The 23,201-nt window shown below is 43.7% G+C and overlaps 2 protein-coding genes across 3 annotated transcripts in view; both read left to right on the top strand.

Moving 5' to 3' along the window:
• Positions 1–2,592: 2,592 nt before the first annotated feature.
• Positions 2,593–15,982, top strand: cfap68 (cilia and flagella associated protein 68). 2 transcript variants are annotated; one of them, XM_090188744.1, is made up of 5 exons: positions 2,593–2,727; positions 6,940–6,995; positions 10,891–11,122; positions 15,569–15,638; positions 15,786–15,982. In XM_090188744.1, exons 3-5 carry the CDS (start codon positions 10,895–10,897, stop codon positions 15,956–15,958), a joined length of 471 nt encoding a protein of 156 aa, XP_090044870.1. In that variant the 5' UTR covers positions 2,593–2,727; positions 6,940–6,995; positions 10,891–10,894; the 3' UTR covers positions 15,959–15,982. The 2 variants fall into 2 exon arrangements, with proteins under 2 accessions (XP_090044870.1, XP_036845412.2); XM_036989517.2 differs by lacking the exon at positions 6,940–6,995.
• Positions 15,983–18,011: 2,029 nt separating this feature from the next.
• LOC110533249 (dihydrolipoyllysine-residue acetyltransferase component of pyruvate dehydrogenase complex, mitochondrial) overlaps positions 18,012–23,201 on the top strand; it is a 32,781-nt gene continuing 27,591 nt past the window's right edge. Inside the window, exon 1 of the mRNA XM_036989511.2 lies at positions 18,012–19,039. Within this exon, the coding sequence (XP_036845406.2) occupies positions 18,794–19,039 (246 nt within the window). The 5' untranslated portion in view covers positions 18,012–18,793. The remainder of the gene's footprint in view (positions 19,040–23,201) is intronic.

The following is a 23,201-nucleotide window of genomic DNA, read 5'->3' as shown; positions in this document are numbered from 1 at the left end:
TTGCACTCACTGGAAATACTTTTTGTTTTTCTACTGTATGTTTTGTTTATTCCATTAACGGCCGTTGGTGAAGGAAGGTGAGGACCAAAACGCAGCGAGGTACGTGTTCGGCATTTTATTAAATATAACTGAACACTAGGAGGGACAGGAGGGAGACTTGGTTCTGGGAGCAGGCACAGGACTCACCAGGCTGGGGAGACATACAGGCGGCCTCTTTGATTCTCGACCGAGACACAGTGCGCATCACCCCACAGCACCGGGCCTGACCTGTCACCTGCTCGCCCTGGTAAGCACTGGGAGCGGGCTCAGGTCTCCAAACTGACTCCGCCACACTCCCCGTGTGCCCCTCCCCAATACATTTTTGGGGCTGCCTCTCGGGCTTCCTTGCCAGCCGTGTTCCCTCAAATCGCTGGCTCCCTTTTCCTGCTGCCTCCACTCTCCTGGCTGCCTCCACCTGGTCCCATGGGAGGCGATCCCTTCCAGCCAGGATCTCCTCCCATGTGTAGGATCCCTTGCCGTCCAGAATGTCCTCCCATGTCCATTCCTCCTTATAGCGCTGCTCCTCCTTACCATGCTGCTTGGTCCTTTGGTGATGGGTAGTTCTGTAACGATCGTTGTCCTCCTCGGATGAGGAATAGGAAGGATCAGACCAAAACGCAGCGAGGTACGTGTTCGGCATTTTATTAAATATAACTGAACACTAAATACAAAGTAACAAAAGGCACAACCGAAACAGCTCCGTCAGGTGCAACACACACTAAACAGAAAATAACTACCCACAAAACCCATGTGGGCAAGAGCTACCTAAGTATGGTTCTCAATCAGAGACAACGATAGACAGCTGTCCCTGATTGATACCCGGCCAAAAACAAAGAAATACAAAAACATAGAAAAAAGAACATAGAACGCCCACCCTAGTCACACCCTGGCCTAACCAAAATAGAGAATAAGAAGCCTCTCTATGGCCAGGGCGTGACAATTCCATGTGTAACTCTGTGTTGTTGTATGTGTCGAATTGCTATGCTTTATCTTGGCCAGGTCGCAGTTGCAAATGAGAACTTGTTCTCAACGAGCCTACCTGGTTAAATAAAGGTAAAATAAATAAATAAAATGACCCCAAGCATACTTCCAAAATTCTGGCAAAATGGCATAAGGACAACAAAGTCAAGGTATTGGAGTAGCCATCACAAAGCGTGTGCGAGCAAGAAGGCCTATAAACCTGACTCAGTTACACCAACTCTGTCAGAAGGAATGGGCAATAATTCACCTAATTTATTGTGGGAAGCTTGTGAAAGGCAACCTGAAACGTTTGACCGAAGTTAAACAATTTTAAGGCGCACTACCAAATACTAAATGAGTGTATGTAAACTTCTGACCCACTGGGAATTTGATGAAAGAAATAAAAGCTGAAATAAATCATTCTCTCTACTATTATTCTGACATTTCACATTCTTAAAATAAAGTGGTGATCCTAACTGACCTAAAACAGGGATTTTTTTACTGGGATTAAAAAACTGAAATTGTGAAAAACTGAGTTTAAATGTATTTGGCTAAGGTGTATCTAAACTTCTGACTTCAACTGTATATACACTTGTGTTCCCCATGTACTTTTTGTATTGATTTGTTGTTAATTTGTAAAAAAATTAAAAGGGCTAATGTTGGCTGGCTTGCTAGCTACTTCCAGGCACAAATGAAAGAGCATCTCACTCTGAACATTTTACTGGCCTAGCAGAGCTGGTTAGGATGTTTTCATGTTATTTATAGCATTGGTGACTAACTGTGCTGCTGTCAACAATTTAATTACGTTTTTTTGCCATCATTTACTGACACCATCATATTCAACATGTGTTGAGTGTTCTTACATTTCTCAGTTATTCTGTCTCTGGCACACTCAGTCGAGAGTGCTCTGAAATCGGAGTTGATAGCCAGAGTGAATTAACTCTTATTTTTCTATTCGTGTATTAATACTTATTATTATTACTGTAATGAAACAGGCAGGGAGCAGATCTCGAACCCTCAACCTTCTATTCCGAAGTTCAGCGCGTTATCGACTGCGACAAGGATATAAAGCGTGTTAAAGCGGCAAGAGTCGACGATATATGCGCTTTTAAACCCAGGATCCGTACACAACTCTCTCCTTTCAGAGGGCGTCCTTGCGCTAGTTTGTGACTCAACGTCTTATAGGAACGCGCTCACCGGCAGAGGACATGTTCGTCGATGCAAGGTCCGATCACTTCTGAGACCAATGTAATGAAACAGGCAGGGAGCAGGTAGACGGATGTCCAGCGCGCTATCGAATGTGCCCCAAAAGCATGCTCAAGCGGCGGAGTCGATATCCGCGCCTATAAACCCAGGCTCGTTATAATACTTATTATTAATACTGATTTCCAAGTGAGAAAGATCTTAGGAATGTGTGTGTGTGTGTATAGATATATATATATATATATAGATGTGTGAATATATATATATATATATATATATACAGTTTTTTATATAAAATGTTTTTTTCAATTGTATATATTGTAATCTTGATTCGTTGTTAATGAAATAAAAAATAAAATAAGTTTTTAAAAAAACTGTACATTTACGAAGGCACCCATAGGGCTTATGTGGACGGATCCGCTGTTTGCGCAGAGCTGCTGGTTGTGTCACATCGCCAAGGAAACGCTTGACAATAGAGGAGCGTGCAGGAGTTCTGTCCCCAAGTCCAGTTCACGCTGTCAGCAGGTAAGAAGTATGTAAGTAGACATTTAGATATTTACTTCAGGCCATTACCAACTAAATACCTCACGTTGTACCGTTTATCCCGGTCAAAAGGGACATTTACACATTCCTGGGTGGAAATTAGGTTTACTGTTTGGAAAATATGGTCCAGTTTCTACCAGGGCCTGCGCCATGTGTGTGTGTGGTCGTGCACTCTTGTTCTCCTTGCCATTGAGATGTGAATTACAGAAAGGCTATTTGATAGTAGGATATTTAGATATGGTTAGGCTGGACACTTTACAACAATGCTTTTTTTCTGATAACTAGTTCATTGCATCTGCCGTGGAGCCCAGTTTCATAAAATTGCAATATGTCCCAGCTGCTTGGTGTAGTTTTGAAGTAGCTGCGGAAAAACTACTTGTTTTATGCATTATTCAAACTGCCAGCTCCCTTAGTTGTATTGAACTCCGTGGAACCAACTGCCTTCAGAACGCTCTTTTCCCAGGTCATTGTTCTGCGTCACAATGCCTGCTTCGCTGTAGCCGGACACGTTAAACTCGTAGGATTACTTCATCTAACGTATCATTAACAAGGTCACAGCTACTTGATGCGCAAACTCATTGTTCACCTTGTGTTGACCAACATATCTATCGATGGCTGGCGCAAAGTGTTAAAACGGTAAACATTTTTTGGTCATAGTTAACCATATTTTATTTCAGAAAACTGTCTAAACCTAAACAAAACGCATGTCCATGTCCTCTTTTTCAAGATGTGGACGATTTAAACAGCCAGATGACATTTTTTAATTAAGAAATACACTTTGATTTGTTGTTTCTAAATGGCTGATGGATAATTTGATATGCGTCGAAATCGTTGTTGGTAGGCGTCGAATTGAGGGAATACTGTGCAGGTTCACTGCGTTGTAAGCAATATGGATAGGTCTAGCTCATTGATTTGTAGATCTGACGCAGTTTCTACTTCAGATTATGAGCCTAGTCGCGAATGAGGTATGAAGTAACCAGAGAAGGCCTAAAAAACCCTAAACCTAATAATCAAATGTATTTATAAAGCCCTTTTAACATCAGCAGATGTCACAGAGGGCTATACAGAAACTCTAACCCTACATATAACCTATTTTAGCCTTAACCCTAACCCTAATTCTAGGGTAGGGTGGACTAGAACACTATTAGAAACTATTTTAGTAATAATATAATGTTAGTTAATACCATTGTAGTAATAAATAGCATTTTATGAGTTATTATATTTATTATTGTAAGGCAGAACACTTGACTAACAAGCCACATTTGTTTTATTTTTCAATTGTGGTTTGAACTGGGTGACCTAGTAACCTCTATGTGAAAGTCCAGCAATAAGCATGGGATAGGTGGGGCAGGTTTGAGACTGATCTAAGGAATTGCAGAAAAAATACACTATTTCTCAGCTGCCTCACCAATGTCTTTATGTAAATAAATAACTTTGAATTTGGTAGCATTGCCTTTAAATTGTTTAACTTGGGTCAAACATTTTTGGTAGCCTTCCACAAGCTTCCCACAAAAAAAATGGGTAAATGTTAGCCCATTCCTCCTGACAGAGCTGGTGTTACTGAATCAGGTTTGTAGGCCTCCTTGCTCGCACACGCTTTTTCAGTTCTGCCCAAAAATGTTCTATAGGATTGATGTCAGGGCTTTGTGATGGCCACACCAATACCTTGACTTTGTTGTCCTTAAGCCATTTGGCCACAAATTTAGAAGTATGCTTGGGGTCATTGTCCATTTAGAAGACCCATTTGCGACCAAGCTTTAACTTCTTATGGTATAGGGGACGCTTGTGTCCCACTTGGCCAAAAACCAGGGAAAATGCGGCACGGCAAATTCAAATAAATTGATATAAAAATCAAACTTTCCTTAAATCACACATGTAAGATGCTCAATTAAAGTTACACTCTTTGTGAATCCAGCCAACATGTCCGATTTTTAAAAAGCTTTTCGGTGAAAGCATAAGAAGCTATTATCTGATGATAGCACCAGCAGTAAACAAAGAGTAGCATATTTCAACCCTGCAGGCGCTACACAAAACGCAGAAATAAAATATAAAACATGCCTTACCTTTGACAAGCTTCTCTTGTTGGCACTCCAATATATCCCATAAACATCACAATTGGTCCTTTTGTTCGATTATTTCCGTCCATATTGTGACGGCCCTGAATTTTTCTGAACCGTCTGTTCTTCTCCTTCCAATAGGTCGCTTTCCCTTTAATTCCCAATTAAATAGTGCTTCTCCTTCCAATAGGGCGCTTTCCCTTTAATTCCCAATTAAATAGCCAGCATCAGCTGCGCAAAAGTGGAGTTGTGATGGCGACGTGAATGAGGATGTGTTCAACCCTCAGTTCCGAAGCGTCTCTATTCCGTTTGTTTTGTAGCCTAATAGATTTTACCCAGGATCGGATCCACTCTTTGTGTCCGTGGACTACACCTCTCTGTTCTTTGTGGCCTTTCTCAGCTGGAGATCTAGTGGCGGATTGTCTGACTGACCGACTGACTACCACCTTTTTGTATACGGTATTTCATTTGTTTTGATGTGATGTATACGGTGATGATTTATGTAGTTAGTTGTAGTTGAGGACTTAGTAAGAGTTGATACGCTTTAAAGTTGTGTGGTAAAATAATTGTTATATTGATTGTATGATTTAATACTGGGTTTACTGAACGGACAAACATTGCGTGACTAAGGTCACTTGAGTTCCCTGAACTCCTTTACCGGGCTGGACTCTTTTTTTTTTTAGGCCCGAGGTACAGGACATTACAGGAGGAACCAGAACTCATTTTGTTTTGTGTGTGTGTGTAACAGTATAATTTTAAACCGTCCCCTCGCCCATACCCGGGCGCGAACCAGGGACCTTCTGCACACATCAACAGTCACCCTCGAAGCATCGTTACCCATCGCTCCACAAAAGCCGCGGCCCTTGCAGAGCAAGGGGAACTACTACTTCAAGGTCTCAGAGCAAGTGACGTCACTGATTGAAACGCTATTTAGCACCCACGCTAACTAAGCTAGCCGTTTCACATCCGTTACACTCACCCCCCTTTTGACCTTCCTCCTTTTTCCGCAGCAACTAGTAATCCGGGTCACGGCACCAATGTAACAGTATAATTTTAAACCGTCCCCTCACCCATACCCGGGCGCGAACCAGGGACCTTCTGCACACATCAACAGTCACCCTCGAAGCATCGTTACCCATCGCTCCACAAAAGCCGCGGCCCTTGCAGAGCAAGGTCTCAGAGCAAGTGATGTCACTGATTGAAACGCTATTTAGCGCCCACGCTAACTAAGCTAGCCGTTTCACATCCGTTACATGTGTGTAATCATTTGTTGGTAATACAACCCACGCAAAAGAATATAGCTGTTTTTGAAGTTCTTTCCAATGTTTTAAGGGTTTATGAAAAGTTTATTTCCATCCTGACTTTTACATAAGTCCTTTGTATTGGTGTAGACTAGATTCGGTCTTCCCAGCCTGGTGCAGGTCTACAATTTTGTTTCTGGTGTCTTTTGACAGCTCTTTGGTCTTGGCTATAGTGGAGTTTGGAGTGTGACTGTTTGAGGTTGTGGACAGGTGTCTTTTATACTGATAACAAGTTCAAACAGGTGCCATTAATATAGGTAACGAGTGGAGGACAGAGGAGCCTCTTAAAGAAGAAGTTACAGGTCTGTGAGAGCCAGAAATCTTGCTTGTTTGTAGGTGACCAAATACTTATTTTCCACCATAATTTGCAAATAAATTCATAAAAATCCTACAATGTGATTTTCTGAATTTTTTCTCTCATTTTGTCTGTCATAGTTGAAGTGTACCTATGATGAAAATTCCAGGACTCATCTTTTTAAGTGGGAGAACTTGCACAATTGGTGGCTGACTAAATACTTTCTTGCTCCACTGTATATATTGATATTTGTCAATAAAACTCATGAATGCAACTATTTATGTAACATTTTGTGTTCTACTTGTAGCCCTGGTTGTCCTGAAAATAACATATTTAGCCTCACAATGAAATGTTTTACCATAAGGCCTGAACATGCAGATAAATGAAAAGTCAATTTTTGCTGGTCTCTCAGTGGGTTAGAAGTCTTACTCACATCAGCTACTGAGAGTGAGATCATCAGGTTGAAATGCTTATGTTTTCTCATAATTTGGTTGGGTCTAATTATGTTGCTGTCCTGTGGCTCTATGGCGTGTTTGTACAGAGCCTCAGAACCAGCTGGCTGAGGTGACTCTTCTCCAGGTTCACCTCTCTCTGTAGGTGAGTGCTGGATTTTTATAATTAGTGGGAATTCTGCTCTGCATGCAATATTTGGTGTTTTACGTTGTAAACTGAGGAATGTTGGACTTGCAGACTTGTTTTTGAGTTGCTGTGCGTTTTGTTGCCAACCTGTTTTGCTACCTGACAAATTTACGGTTTTTACTTTTTAATTACCGTTTATATTTTTGTTTTTTCCTACTCAACTTTTTCACTCCGGACGCTTTATCTGGACACGGTTCGTCAGGACCTCCAATAGCCGATAGCCAATAGCCGAAGCTAAGTAGTAACATTAACATGATGCCTTCTAATTGCAGTCGCTGTACTCGCCTTACGGCGAGGATAGCTGTGCTACAAGCCCAGCTTCAGACGCAATCGCTAGGCAAGGGTAATTTCAGTGTAGGAAAGGATGAGACCGCGTCTGTGCCACCAGTAAGTACAGATAGTAGTATAAATCCCCTGGCACAGTCCCCGCAGCCGGACAACTTTCTCACGGTTTCTGGAAGGAAATGCTGTAGGAACGCTCAACCGGTGTCGCTCATTCAGCCGACAGAAACTTTCAACCGGTTTTCCCCATTAAGCAGCGGGTCGGAGTCAGAGGCCGAGTCTTCTCTGGTCTCTACTCCTCCCGTTACGGGGTCTGAGACGCCGAAGCTTCCCACCACTAGCTCTGACAAATTGAAAACTCTAGTCATTGGCGACTCCATTACCCGCAGTATTAGACTTGAGAATCATCCAGCGATCATACACTGTTTACCGGGGGGCAGGGCTACCGACGTTAAGGCTAATCTGAAGATGGTGCTGGCTAAAGCTAAAACTGGCGAGTGTAGAGAGTATAGAGATATTGTTATCCACGTCGGCACCAACGATGTTAGGATGAAACAGTCAGAGATCACCAAGCGCAACATAGCTTCTGCGTGTAAATCAGCTAGAAAGATGTGTTGGCATCAAGTAATTGTCTCTGGCCCCCTCCCAGTTAGGGGGAGTGATGAGCTCTACAGCAGAGTCTCACAACTCAATCGCTGGTTGAAAACTGTTTTCTGCCCCTCCCAAAAGATAGAATTTGTAGATAATTGGCCCTCTTTCTGGGACTCACCCACAAACAGGACCAAGCCTGACCTGCTGAGGAGTGACGGACTCCATCCTAGCTGGAGGGGTGCTCTCATTTTATCTACCAACATAGACATGGCTCTAACTCCTCTAGCTCCACAATGAAATAGGGTGCAGGCCAGGCAGCAGGCTGTTAGCCAGCCTGCCAGCATAGTGGAGTCTGCCACTAGCACAGTCAGTGTAGTCAGCTCAGCTATCCCCATTGAGACCGTGTCTGTGCCTCGACCTGGGTTGGGCAAAACTAAACATGGCGGTGTTCGCCTTAGCAATCTCACTAGGATAAAGACCACCTCCATTCCTGTCATTATTGAAAGAGATCATGATACCTCACATCTCAAAATAGGGCTACTTAATGTTAGATCCCTTACTTCAAAGGCAATTATAGTCAATGAACTAATCACTGATCATAATCTTGATGTGATTGGCCTGACTGAAACATGGCTTAAGCCTGATGAATTTACTGTGTTAAATGAGGCCTCACCTCCTGGCTACACTAGTGACCATATCCCCCGTGCATCCCGCAAAGGCGGAGGTGTTGCTAACATTTACGATAGCAAATTTCAATTTACAAAAAAAAAAATGACGTTTTCGTCTTTTGAGCTTCTAGTCATGAAATCTATGCAGCCTACTCAATCACTTTTTATAGCTACTGTTTACAGGCCTCCTGGGCCATATACAGCGTTCCTCACTGAGTTCCCTGAATTCCTATCGGACCTTGTAGTCATAGCGGATAATATTCTAATCTTTGGTGACTTTAATATTCACATGGAAAAGTCCACAGACCCACTCCAAAAGGCTTTCGGAGCCATCATCGACTCAGTGGGTTTTGTCCAACATGTCTCTGGACCCACTCACTGTCACAGTCATACGCTGGACCTAGTTTTGTCCCATGGAATAAATGTTGTGGATCTTAATGTTTTTCCTCATAATCCTGGACTATCGGACCACCATTTTATTACGTTTGCAATTGCAACAAATAATCTGCTCAGACCCCAACCAAGGATCATCAAAAGTCGTGCTATAAATTCACAGACAACACAAAGATTCCTTGATGTCCTTCCAGATTCCCTCTGTCTACCCAAGGACGCCAGAGGACAAAAATCAGTTAACCACTTAACTGAGGAACTCAACTTAACCTTGCGCAATACCCTAGATGCAGTTGCACCCCTAAAAACTAAAAACATTTCTCATAAGAAACTAGCTCCCTGGTACACAGAAAATACCCGAGCTCTGAAGCAAGCTTCCAGAAAATTGGAACGGAAATGGCGCCACACCAAACTGGAAGTCTTCCGACTAGCTTGGAAAGACAGTACTGTGCAGTACCGAAGAGCCCTTACTGCTGCTCGATCATCCTATTTTTCTAACTTAATTGAGGAAAATAAGAACAATCCGAAATTCCTTTTTGATACTGTCGCAAAGCTAACTAAAAAGCAGCATTCCCCAAGAGAGGATGACTTTCACTTTAGCAGTGATAAATTCATGAACTTCTTTGAGGAAAAGATTATGATTATTAGAAAGCAAATTACGGACTCCTCCTTAAATCTGCGTATTCCTTCAAAGCTCAGTTGTCCTGAGTCTGCACAACTCTGCCAGGACCTAGGATCAAGAGAGACGCTCAAGTGTTTTAGTACTATATCTCTTGACACAATGATGAAAATAATCATGGCCTCTAAACCTTCAAGCTGCATACTGGACCCTATTCCAACTAAACTACTGAAAGAGCTGCTTCCTGTGCTTGGCCCTCCTATGTTGAACATAATAAACGGCTCTCTATCCACCGGATGTGTACCAAACTCACTAAAAGTGGCAGTAATAAAGCCTCTCTTGAAGAAGCCTGTCTGGGTTGGCGCCCCCCCCCCCCCCCCCCCCCCCTTGGGTTGTGCCGTGGCGGAGGTCTTTGTGGGCTATACTCAGCCTTGTCTCAGGATGGTAAGTTGGTGGTTGAAGATATCCCTCTAGTGTTGTGGGGGCTGTGCTTTGGCAAAGTGGGTGGGGTTATATCCTTCCTGTTTGGCCCTGTCCGGGGGTGTCCTCGGGTGGGGCCACAGTGTCTCCTGACCCCTCCTGTCTCAGCCTCCAGTATTTATGCTGCAGTAGTTTATGTGTCGGGGGCTAGGGTCAGTTTGTTATATCTGGAGTACTTCTCCTGTCCTATTCGGTGTCCTGTGTGAATCTAAGTGTGCGTTCTCTAATTCTCTCCTTCTCTCTTTCTCTCTCTCGGAGGACCTGAGCCCTAGGACCATGCCCCAGGACTACCTGACATGATGACTCCTTGCTGTCCCCAGTCCACCTGGCTGTGCTGCTGCTCCAGTTTCAACTGTTCTGCCTTATTATTATTCGACCATGCTGGTCATTTATGAACATTTGAACATCTTGGCCATGTTCTGTTATAATCTCCACCCGGCACAGCCAGAAGAGGACTGGCCACCCCACATAGCCTGGTTCCTCTCTAGATTTCTTCCTAGGTTTTGGCCTTTCTAGGGAGTTTTTCCTAGCCACCGTGCTTCTACACCTGCATTGCTTGCTGTTTGGGGTTTTAGGCTGGGTTTATGTACAGCACTTTGAGATATCAGCTGATGTACGAAGGGCTATATAAATACATTTGATTTGATTTTGATTTGATTTTTGCAGAATTCTGCATGCAGTCTCAATTTGGTATTTGTCCCATTTTGTGAATTCTTGGTTGGTGAGTGAACCTCACAACCATAATGGGCAATATGTTATATAACTGATTTGTGTATTTTTAGGCAAAAAAATATTGTATCTACTACCCTTGTCTCCCTCGCAGCAGGATGTCGTTCCCATGGACTTTTTCCTCTCCTCCGTTCCACTACATGCTGCGTGCGTCTGGGCAGAGTGAGGTATGGAGCGACGCACGGCCGGAGGACAAGTTCCATCAGTATGGCTGGCGCTGCGGAACCAGCGAGGACGGATATGGTACCAGGACTCTGATCGGTAACTGGGTCGAACAACAAAAAGACATCACTCAATACCGGAAAGCCAGACCCCTTCCTTCACAGGTCAGACCCCTTCCTTCACAGGTCAGACCCCTTCCTTCACAGGTCAGACCCCAACCTTCACAGGTCAGACCCCTACCTTCACAGCTTAGATTCATTCACAGGTTTGGCCCCTTCACCGGCCAGACCCCTACTCTTACAGGTTAGACTCCTATTTTCACATCAGACTCCTTCCTACCTTTACAAGTTAGACTAATAAGGTTAGTGGGGGGAACTTAACCTGGCGAGGGTCTGGGGGAGAAATTATTTTGGGTGTCTAAAGCTAATTTCCCGCATTTTTACACAATACATTATGCCGTCTCGATTTAGAACAAAAAGTAATCAACTCTTTAAAAAATAAAGTATTTTGATTGTCTTTACTAAGACATCCTTTATATCAAATTTCAGCCAGACCGACCAGTCGGCCCGAGCCGCCTGCACGCGCAACCCCCACCTGTCCAGTCAATAACTCCATTTTCTCCCAACACATTTTCCTTCCCATTTCACACCTTTCATTTTTTAATTACCAGGGGAAAAGGTTTGAAATCAAATGTCATCATTGTTGCTGCTTCCAGTTCAGTAGCCATACCTGCGAGATCAGGTGTGTTTTCAATTAGAGGATGTTATAGCCTATGCATGGGCGGAGAAGCACTGGGCAGTTAACTTTCCAAGGAGATGGACTTCCTAAATAGGACTATGATTAGGCTATAGTTTCCTACATTGCCCAGAAATAGGCCTAAATATTGATCACCATATTTCTGTCTGAAAGCTTCCATTCCCAAAAGGTAGGCTATAAAAAATAAAAAGCTGAAGAGAAAGTCTCTCCAACTCTGCTCTCTTCAAACTACATCTAATATATTGTCTGATTTATAGCCCTGTAAAACAATTATTATTAATTGAACCTTTATTTAACTCGGCAAGTCGGTTACGAACAAATTGTTGTTTACAATGAGAGGGGAACAGTGAGTTAACTGCCTTGTTCGGAGATGGAACAGAGTTTTACCTTGTCAGCTCAGGGATTCGATCCAACAACCTTTCAGTTACTTGCCCAACGCTCTAACCACTAGGCTGCCTGCTGATTACTGGCTCAGCGCTCTAACCACTAGTCTACCTGCTGGTTACTGGTCCAATGCTCTAACCACTAGGCTACCTGCTGGTTACTGACCCAACGCTCTAACCACTAGGCTACCTGACACCTCTATTACAATGTAAGGACCATGTGAGAAACTATTTCTGAAGTTATTTTTGCACATTTGATATTGACAATAAGGGATAAAATTGCTGGGACCATGGCTGGCAGGTGAGCTGCGTCACAGCCTACAATAACAATGCAGGACTGCGGTTGGGTTTGGGACCGGTAGCGGATGGGAGTCGGACAGAAAGGAGGAGTGCAGTATGAAAAGCTGCAAATGTGGATGGGATGAAGAAATCGGCCTGTTATGTCAGCTGTTTATTACTGTCAGTGTGAAAAGTAGGGAACTAGCTAGGGAAACTGACAGATCAATAATGTTACATTGCCATACTGACTAAACTCTCATTGCACTGAAGAAATGTAGAATATCAATCTTCAATCTTTTGGTTGATGTTTTCAACATTTAATTCAGGTCTAGTGTGATTGAGGAAAAAAAAAGAATAGCTAACGTTAACAAACTTTTGGCCAGCTCACTCTCTCTCCAATGGTACATCAACTGGTGAAAGCTAGCCAAGTTCAATTACATATTTTGAAACGGGTCAAAACAGGCTACAAAAAATCTCCATACAAACAACAGCTGTAAAAAAACGTGGCTATTAATGCTATCTGACAGATATCTAGAGGCTAGAGCTGACCTGGCTGTGGTAGCTACTAGCTAGCGTAGTTTATTCATTCACCTCATTCGAGAGGGTATGAAACATTAGCTAACGTTACATGACAGTTACAATACTAGCTCAGCACTGAATAAAAAACACTTGTTTTTTATGTTAAACAGCAGTTACCTTGCCAGCTACATCAGTCAACTAAAGAGTAGCCAGTTTCTGCTCTGCTTGCTTTTACAACTCGGCGAAAGAGTGCAACACACTGAACTATGCTCAACTCTCCCGTGCTGGTCCAGCCAGCCTTCCAGAAGCTTTGCCCTCACACAGCCTGTCAGCCTGCTCTGTGGTGTCCTTGGTCCTAAATCCAGTCAACGGACTTCTCCAAACAGCCCACCCGACCACTCGGAGGTGTCCGCATGGTCCGAAAGCAGATCCTTTTTTGTATCACATTGCAATGTTAAAACGGGGGGACAAAAATGCAATGTCAGAATGTGGGGGGAATGTTTGTCTATGGAGATTGCATGTCTGTGTCCTCGATTTTTACACAGTACCAGTCAAAAGTTTGGACACCTACTCATTCAAGGGTTTTTATTTATTTCTACTATTTTCTACATTGTCGAATAATACTGAAGACCTCCACCTATGAAATAACACGTATGGAATCATGTAGTGACCAAAAACAAATAAAAATGTATTTTATGTTTGAGATTCTTCAAAGTAGCCACCCTTTGCCTTGATGACAGCTTTACACACTCTTGGAATTCTCTGAACCAGCTTCATGAGGTAGTCACCTGGAATGCATTTGAATTAACAGGTGTGCCTTGTTAAAAGTTTATTTGTGAAATGTATTTTCACTACAGACAGAGGAAGGGAGAGAGAGACACAGCTGCATGTTTTTTTTTTTTTACAAAAGGATAGATTTGGAGTTAGATAAACTTGGATTTTTTGGCAGGGACATATACAGCATAACCTTCACTCCAGATCAAAACTCCAAACCTACAACCTAAACCTACAAGCCTGGAAGGATTACTACTACCAAGGATTCCTTTTGTTTGTACAGAGGGTGCTGTGGCCTGTAAACAGCAGAGACCTGAGGACACCATCCAACATGGAACTGAGACAGAACAGATACAACTTCAATTAGTACTGAGGTGTGAAGTGAGAGGTGTCGAGGCCTTTGAGCCCAACAAATGTCAGGAGTCTCACAGGCTACCCCACCCAAATCCAGAGGCCTTGAAGCCCTCTCCCACTGTTCAGAGACCGTCCACTGGCATTTTCTACAAGAAATCTGCCTCCAGAAGTAATTCTCCCAAGTGGGTGTGACGCCTACTCCTGTTGATTGTTTTACTGCTGATGATATCTGGAAATCTGTATGTACACCCGGGCCCATCTGTTGCTAGCCCCAATTATGACTTGTGCTTCACTGATTTCTGCTCTCGTAAAAGCCAGGGTTTTCTGCACGTTAACACTGGAAGCTTATTACCTAAAATGGATCAATTGAAAGTGTGGGTTCACAGCTCCAATCGAGGTGTGTTGGTCATTACTGAGACGTTGTTAAGGAAGCATGTATTGAATACTGATGTTAACCTTTCTGGTTATAACCTTTTTTCGGCAAGACGGATCTTCCAAAGGTGGAGGAGTGGCAATCTTTACCAAGGATCACCTTCAGTGCACGGTTGTCTCCACCAAGTCTGTCCCCAAACAATTAGATTTTCTGGTTTTAAGCATTAAACTTTCAAATAGTTATTTGTTGACTGTTGCTGGGTGTTATTGTCCTCCATCAGCCCCAGCCTGTACCCTACCTGCCCTAAGCTCTCACCCAGAAAAGGCTACTCTCCACGATGTTATCCTCACAAATATTCCTGATAGTTATCAGTGTGGTGGTTTTCTGTAATGACCTTAGTGATCACTGTTTTACAGCCTGTGTTCGTGATGGCGGATCAGTGAAACAACCTGTCCTGATTTGTCATAGACGCTTGGTAAAAAAACGTCCTTCCTTCATGAACTGGCCTCTGTTTATTGGTATAGAATCAGCTTGATCCCCTCTGTTGAAGACGCCTGGACCTTCTTTTTTGAAATTTTCAGTGGTATTGTTAACAAACGCCCCCATGAAGAAAATGAGAATTAAAAACAGGTTCAGCCCCTGGTTCGACCGTGATCTTGCAGAGTTACTCCAACTCAAGAATCGCATTTGGCAAAAGGCTCAGCCACGCATACTCGGGCTGACTGGCTCTCGTTCAGGCAAATGAGAAATAAGTGCACTCAGGCTATCCGGAAGGTCAAAGGTAGTTACTTTAAGGAGCAGTTCTCTCTCTGTAGGTCTAACCCCAAGAAGTTCTGGAAAACGGTTAAAGACCTGGAGAATAAACCCACCTCACAGCTGCCCATGTCCTTCAATGTTACTGACAAGAAGCACATGGCTGAGCTCTTTAATCACCACTTCATTAAGTCAGGATTCCTATTTGACTCAGTCATGGCTCCTTGCCTGTCCAACATTTCCTCATCTCCCACCCATTCTAATGTGAATAGGCTGATGCTCCTCCCTCTTTTTTTTCCCCCTGCCCCGCTACAAAGATTCTCCCTGCAGGCGGTCACTGAAGGGTTGTCCACATACTTTTGGCCATAGTGTTTATTTCTTCCACCTCCCTGATATCTGTCCATTCCTCTCTTTCACAGTTCTCTCACTACTTTGACTCCACCTACTCCTCCTCATTTAACCGTGAAGAGAAGAGACCCATCTACAGCTGTGAATAATACTACTGCATATTACTGAGTATTACAGAATTTTACTGAATACTACTGAGTATCACTGAATATTGCTGATGCTAAATGTATTTTGTCATAATATTACTGATTATGTATGTGTGTGTGTGTGTGTGTGTGTGTGTTCCAGTGAGGAAGGAGTCCAAGAGTTTCCCGGGCCAGCAGCTGGAGTTAGACCTCCCCCAAGAGGGACTACACCAACACCAGTCACACACACCACACCCCCCCCCGTCTGGGACTGTGACGCTGCAGGATGCCAGGGGACAGCAGGAGAACACAGCGAGCAGAGCAGCATCCTTTTGACCCCTCAATAAATACTGATAAGAGTGGTTCACTTTTAGTAGTGCATCAGTGAATGTGGACTACAGTGTGTGGGTTAGGGTTACCCTAACCCTTACTGTATTTGCAGCCTTTGGAGCCAAACATTATTTTGGATCAACTCCCCCTGTTCCCTCTCTTACCCCATCTCCCCTCGTCCCCTCACTCACTCCCACTCTACACCCCCCCCCCCCCCACACACACACACACACACTCTCTCTCCACCTCCCCTGTCTCTCTCTCTCTCCACCTCTCCCCTCTCAAATAGCATTGTAGTTTTCTTTTTTTTTTTGTAAATTCTTTCAAATTGTCAAGTAAATCTCTGTTTTCCTCGTGGTTGGGTCTAATTATGTTGCTGTGTTGAGGCTCTGTAGGGTCTGTTTGTGAACAGAGCGACCGGACCAGCTTGCTTAGGAGACTCTTCTCCAGGTTCATCTCTCTGTAGGTGATTGCTTTGTTATGGAAGGTTTGGGAATCTCTTCCTTTTAGGTGGTTGTAGAATGGAAAAGCTCTTTTTGATCATTAGTGGGTATCGGCCTAATTCTGCTCTGCATTATTTGGTGTTTTACGTTGGACACAGAGAATATTTTTGCAGAATTCTGCATGCAGAGTCTAAATTTGGTGTTTGTCCCATTTTGTGAAATCTTGATTGGTGAATGGAACCCATACCTCACAACCAAGAAGGGCAAAAACTGATTCAAGTATTTTGTGTTTCTTTTGATGGCATAGAAGGCCCTTCTTGCCTTGTCTCTCAGCAGTCGTTGGTAATGTTTTGTACTATTAACTATAGTCGCTACTGCATATGGAACATACAAATCTACTTTTTGACCCATAGTAATGGAGGGGATGTTATGCAGAACCATTTCAGTTGCTTGTACTAATAGGCATGGTGGCATTTCTCTTTCCAAAAGTCGATTTCCTCCAGTGCCTGACTTGTCTTTTTTTTCCTCCATGGTTCTGTGTAACTACCGCGCTACAGTGCCATTCCTGTTCATGCATAAACATTTTAAAGGGTAATTCTACCCCAATGCAGGCGCTGAACTCAATTGCTTGTTTAACTCCCTCTGGATCCCTGATTTATTAAGGCACTTGTTTCCCAGTGTCCCCTTTGCTTACAATAATGACAGAATGTATATCGGTCATAAGACATTGTTCTAACATTCTCCACAGATATATATACTTATAATGTAAGTTGTGTAATTAAGTGGACCACAATAACCAAAGACAATCAATGCTGTCTTGGAGCTCAATAACCAGAGACAAAAGTTGCCTTAGGGTGTTTTCACATATTAAGAACTGATATTAGTCCTCTTTAAAGTGCCCTTGCCTTTGAATGAGGACTTAACTATTTTGCCAGTTCACTTCACCTATTTTGTGGTCCGAGTCCTCTTTTGCATTCACATTGCTATGTTTAGAAAGGAATCAAGATCTTTTTCAAACATTCACTCAATGAACTCTGGGTTTTTCCAAAGTGCAGGACAAGCCATTCCATCAGAATGTGTTATCGGACAGCTAGTTATACCTACTTACATTGTGAAAGCTAATAGATTGCATTTTGTTTTAAGATGAGACATGATTGTTATCAGAAGATACTAATAACATGTAAATATTATTATTAACAGAATAATAACTACAGATTAAATAATGGAGTAATTGTACAGCCAAGGGTGTGTGTTCGCATTGCCCTAAAAAGGGAACCGGTCCAACTGAAAATACCCCTAGACTACAATAAACCAAAATAAATTCATCCACGTTCGTCAACATTCATTCATATTCAAACCAAAGTCCAGATTGGGTCTATTCCAGTAACCGGTTATGGTATCATTATTCTTAACTCACACTGCCCGGTATTTTGAGAAGGGACAGCCAATTTACCTTCAATTTGTAGATCTCTTACGACAGGGAAACCCCCACCACCCACTAGACACAGACATCTCTCAAAGGGATTTAGAAAAAGGGTCCCTTACCTCTTAGTTTGGGCCAGTATAAGTTGTCTGGTTCCCAGCGGGCAATATGTTAAGCGGAAACAATAAACAGTGGTCCTAGCTGTTAAAAGCTAACCGTGTCGTGAAATCCATGCAAAAACAAGTTCAGTATTCATCACTAACGATGGGTTGTTTTTTTTTTTTAATAAAAAACAACAAACCGAGTGTTTCCAGCAGACAGTGTTCAGCTGCACACAGTTATAAACTTTACGGCACAAGTCTCAAAGAAATCTAAGAAACTGGACATTATTGTGGCTGCGGCAGAAACGTTTTTGGGACTTAATGATTTTACATCTAAAGACCTGCAAGCGGTACTGGCGCCGAAAGACCCACCCTCCCAGGTTTCCCTTGAGCCTTTGTTGGGATCAGATCTTTTTCTTTTTTTTACTAAAGTTGTCTGATTTAGTTTATTTATCTTTTGGTAGTTTGGTAGTGGTTTTGGTATTTTATTCCATATTTAGGAATCCTGTTTTCATCCCGCACAGTAGGTGGCAGACTGAGCATGAAGTTGTGTGATCACCAATGTACCATAGCAGCAGAAGAGCTGTGTTGCGACTTTATTTTACGACAGTGGAGTCCTCAACGTTGCCAGCTCAATTACGGTTTTCTTTTTAGAATCTTCTGCCCAATGCCACTGTAACATGCCCGGAAGGACAGCCGTAAAGCGTTGTGGTTAAGGAGGTCATTGGAAAGTGAGCTGTTTGCTAGCTACCTGGGCCGGTTCGGGGGGACAGCAAGACACTTTATTGCTACCATTGGTATCAGACATTCTGTTACCTGAGTAGCTCAAACTGAATCTAAAAGCTGTTTCAGCGACTAAACTTATAAAGGCGAAATGCTCCGTCTGGTCCTGCGGCTGAGGCCGTCTGCAGGGTTGCCTCGGTCCCGCGGTGCCCATCCTGAGCTTGCCCTGAGCTCTCGTCCCGTTCGGGGACCCTGTCATCTGAGGCGCTACCACGGCTCTGTCCGGTCCAGGGCTGTTTGCAGTGGAGGTCGTTTCAACACGGTGGTCTTCGCCAGCAGAGCCCTGCTACAGCCCGCCCAGACACAGCGCTTCTACAGCCTACCACCGCACCAGAAGGTATGTTGACTTAGCTAGCTAACTGCTGTACTTGTGTGGGCTCTTAAGACGTCCGTTTCAGACAGTATCGTTAGCTTTGCTAGCTAACTAGTTAATGGTATTTTCCTTATTTTAGCCAACAACAGATATCAGGGGAGTAGCAGCCATTGACAGTGACACGGGACCATCTTAATCAGTTAGCCACCCAGAGTCGTAAACTAACCAACTAGCTAGCTGTGTCCGTGGTAGTAGCAGGAACTAACCAACTAGCGGTGTCCTAGGTAATAGCGGCAGCTAACCAGTCCCTTGCGGGAACTAACCAACATACTAACTAGCAGTGTCCATGGTAGCAACAGTAGTAGCCAGCAGATCCGACCTGCTTGCTTACAGCTGCACTAAGGTCAAGCAGCATTCCTGTGTATATCAGGACATATTATCCTGACCAACTTGCCCTCCAAATACACCTCTGCTGTCTTCAACCAGGATCTCAGCGACCAATGCCTCATTGCCTGCGTCCGTAATGGGTCTGCGGTCAAACGACCACCCCTCATCACTGTCAAACGCTCCCTAAAACACTTCTGCGAGCAGGCCTTTCTAATCAACCTGGCCCGGGTATCCTGGAAGGATATTGACCTCATTCCGTCAGTAGAAGATGCCTGGTTGCTCTTTAAAAGTGCTTTCCTCACCATCTTAAATAAGCATGCCCCATTCAAAAAATGTAGAGCTAAGAACATATATAGCCCTTGGTTCACTCCAGACCTGACTGCCTTGACCAGCACAAAAACATCCTTTGGTGTACTGCATTAGCATCGAACAGCCCCCACGATATGCAACTTTTCAGGGAGGTTAGGAACCGATATACACAGTCAGTGCAAAGTCAAAGCAAAGGCTAGCTTTTTCAAACAGAAAGTTACATCCTGTAGCACAAACTCCCAAAATTTCTGGGCCACTGTAAAGTCGATGGAGAATAAGAGCACCTCCCATCTGCCCACTGCACTGAGGCTAGAAAACACTGTCACCACTGATAAATCCATGATAATTGAGAATTTCAATAAGCTTTTTTCTATGGCTGGTCATGCTTTCCACCTGGCTACCCCAACCAACAGCCCTGCACCCCCCACAACAACAAAATATTTGTGTAGATGTGCAGCTGCATCTCATGCTGTACCTAGTTCCCACCTCAAACAAAACCGCCCACACTGGGCAGGATGTTGCAGTGAGAGGGATGGATGGCACTCACCCCTTTTAACTGGGAGAGAAGAAAATCATAATTTTGGACTCTTATCTACTGATGTGTGTGTGTGAGATAACGTGTATGTGTGTTAGAATTTCCGTTACGAAAATATGGCACCATTTGACCAGCAGCATTTTAATTTACCAGACATTGAAATGTACCTGATTAGGGTGTCCACCCACAGGGCTGAGAATGACAGAAATCATGTTTAGATTATGGTATTTAATGATGTGTGTTCTTACCACACACTTTGAAGATGTTAGAATAATTGTCCACATTTACTTTCCCTCAGACAACAAGAACGGTAATGAACCACAAAATCACTATGCATCTGCGGCGCATCAGTTTCAAGTTGGGGAAGAACATTTTCACCATAAAAATGCACCTTTATAATAAAGCTTTCCATGAATAATTACGTTTGCAGACTTATGTAAAATATGCTACTGTTCTTAACACGATGATTAGATTAAGGCTGTGCCCGAATTAAAAATAAAATAAATGAAACATCTTGGTCAACCATAAATTAGAGTAGGGCTCTCCCTGAAAAAAATAAATGCATCTTAGTCGACTGCAAGTCATCTGTTCTTTCAACCAATCGATTGGTATTTTTCCATATGGACACACCCTATGTGTTTTAATCAAATCAACTATATGCAGTGAGCTTGTCTGATGTTTTAATTAAGCTTAAGGTTTGATATAATAAGAAAAATGCTCCCACTCCTGCTGGGATTCACAGTTTCTGCCATTCCTCTCCTGAAGTTGCCAGTAATAGGCTACACGAGTAGTCGGCAACATTTCACATGTGGAATGCCAATTTTTCTTGCCATTTCTAACGACTGTTACGGACTACAAAGGGAAACCCAGACGTGAGCTGCCCAGTAATGCGAGCCTACCAGAGGAGCTAAATGCTTTTTTATGCTCGCTTCAAGGCAAGCAACACTGAAGCATGTATGAGAGCACCAGCTGTTCCGGATTACCTTGTGTTCACGCTCACATCGGCTACGGTGAGCGTGAAGACCTTTTTCAACAGATCAACATTCACAAATCCGCGGGGCCAGACAGATTACCAGGACATGTACTCAAAACATGCACGGACCAACTAGCAAGTGTGTTTATTGACATTTTCAACCTCTCCCTGACAAAGTCTGTAAAACCTACATCTTTCAAACAGACCACCATAGTCCCTGTGCCCAATAAAGCGAATGTAACCTGCCTAAATGATTACGGCCCCAAACAACATATTCTCAGTATAAACTATTCCTGCAACAACTCTTTGCCTATGACAAAACCCAGGTATCACTCTACTGTAGTCAACCTGTTAGCTACCCAGACTGCTCTCCTCCAGGTATAACTCTACTGTAGTCAACCTGTTACCTACCCAGACTGCTCTCCTCCAGGTATAACTCTCCTCCAGTCAACCTGTTACCTACCCAGACTGCTCTCCTCCAGGTATAACTCTACTGTAGTCAACCTGTTACCTACCCAGACTGCTCTCCTCCAGGTATAACTCTACTGTAGTCAACCTGTTACCTACCCAGACTGCTCTCCTCCAGGTATAACTCTACTGTAACCAACCTGTTACCTACCCAGACTGCTCTCCTCCAGGTATAACTCTACTGTAGTCAACCTGTTACCTACCCAGACTGCTCTCCTCCAGGTATAACTCTCCTCCAGTCAACCTGTTACCTACCCAGACTGCTCTCCTCCAGGTATAACTCTACTGTAGTCAACCTGTTACCTACCCAGACTGCTCTCCTTCCAGGTAAAACTCTACTGTGGTCAACCTGTTACCTACCCAGACTGCTCTCCTCCAGGTATAACTCTACTGTAGTCAACCTGTTAACTACCCAGACTGCTCTCCTCCAGGTATAACTCTACTGTAGTCAACCTGTTACCTACCCAGACTGCTCTCCTCCAGGTATAACTCTACTGTAGTCAACCTGTTACCTACCCAGACTGCTCTCCTCCAGGTATAACTCTCCTCCAGTCAACCTGTTACCTACCCAGACTGCTCTCCTCCAGGTATAACTCTACTGTAGTCAACCTGTTACCTACCCAGACTGCTCTCCTTCCAGGTAAAACTCTACTGTGGTCAACCTGTTACCTACCCAGACTGCTCTCCTCCAGGTATAACTCTACTGTAGTCAACCTGTTACCTACCCAGACTGCTCTCCTCCAGGTATAACTCTACTGTAACCAACCTGTTACCTACCCAGACTGCTCTCCTCCAGGTATAACTCTACTGTAGTCAACCTGTTACCTACCCAGACTGCTCTCCTCCAGGTATAACTCTACTGTAGTCAACCTGTTACCTACCCAGACTGCTCTCCTCCAGGTATAACTCTACTGTAACCAACCTGTTACCTACCCAGACTGCTCTCCTCCAGGTATAACTCTACTGTAACCAACCTGTTACCTACCCAGACTGCTCTCCTCCAGGTATAACTCTACTGTAGTCAACCTGTTACCTACCCAGACTGCTCTCCTCCAGGTATAACTCTCCTCCAGTCAACCTGTTACCTACCCAGACTGCTCTCCTCCAGGTATAACTCTACTGTAGTCAACCTGTTACCTACCCAGACTGCTCTCCTCCAGGTATAACTCTACTGTAGTCAACCTGTTACCTACCCAGACTGCTCTCCTCCAGGTATAACTCTACTGTAGTCAACCTGTTACCTACCCAGACTGCTCTCCTCCAGGTATAACTCTACTGTAGTCAACATGTTACCTACCCAGACTGCTCTCCTCCAGGTATAACTCTACTGTAGTCAACCTGTTACCTACCCAGACTGCTCTCCTCCAGGTATAACTCTACTGTAGTCAACCTGTTACCTACCCAGACTGCTCTCCTTCCAGGTAAAACTCTCCTCCAGTCAACCTGTTACCTACCCAGACTGCTCTCCTCCAGGTATAACTCTACTGTAGTCAACCTGTTACCTGCCCAGACTG

The sequence above is a fragment of the Oncorhynchus mykiss genome, chromosome 10 (genome assembly GCF_057628025.1).
Source record: "Oncorhynchus mykiss isolate SJ-2025 chromosome 10, ASM5762802v1, whole genome shotgun sequence".
Taxonomy (NCBI): domain Eukaryota; kingdom Metazoa; phylum Chordata; class Actinopteri; order Salmoniformes; family Salmonidae; genus Oncorhynchus; species Oncorhynchus mykiss.
This window is presented reverse-complemented; position numbering and strand designations above follow the sequence as displayed.

What these genes read in the sequence shown, in the direction of transcription:
- cfap68 (XM_036989517.2), top strand. Translation starts at nt 10,895, where the DNA reads ATGTCGTTCCCATGGACTTTTTCCTCTCCTCCGTTCCACTACATGCTG. An exon ending in CCAGACCCCTTCCTTCACAG is followed by an intron (nt 11,123 to 15,568) that starts GTCAGACCCCTT and finishes TCTCTTTCACAG; the next exon opens with TTCTCTCACTACTTTGACTC. An exon ending in GAAGAGACCCATCTACAGCT is followed by an intron (nt 15,639 to 15,785) that starts GTGAATAATACT and finishes TGTGTGTTCCAG; the next exon opens with TGAGGAAGGAGTCCAAGAGT.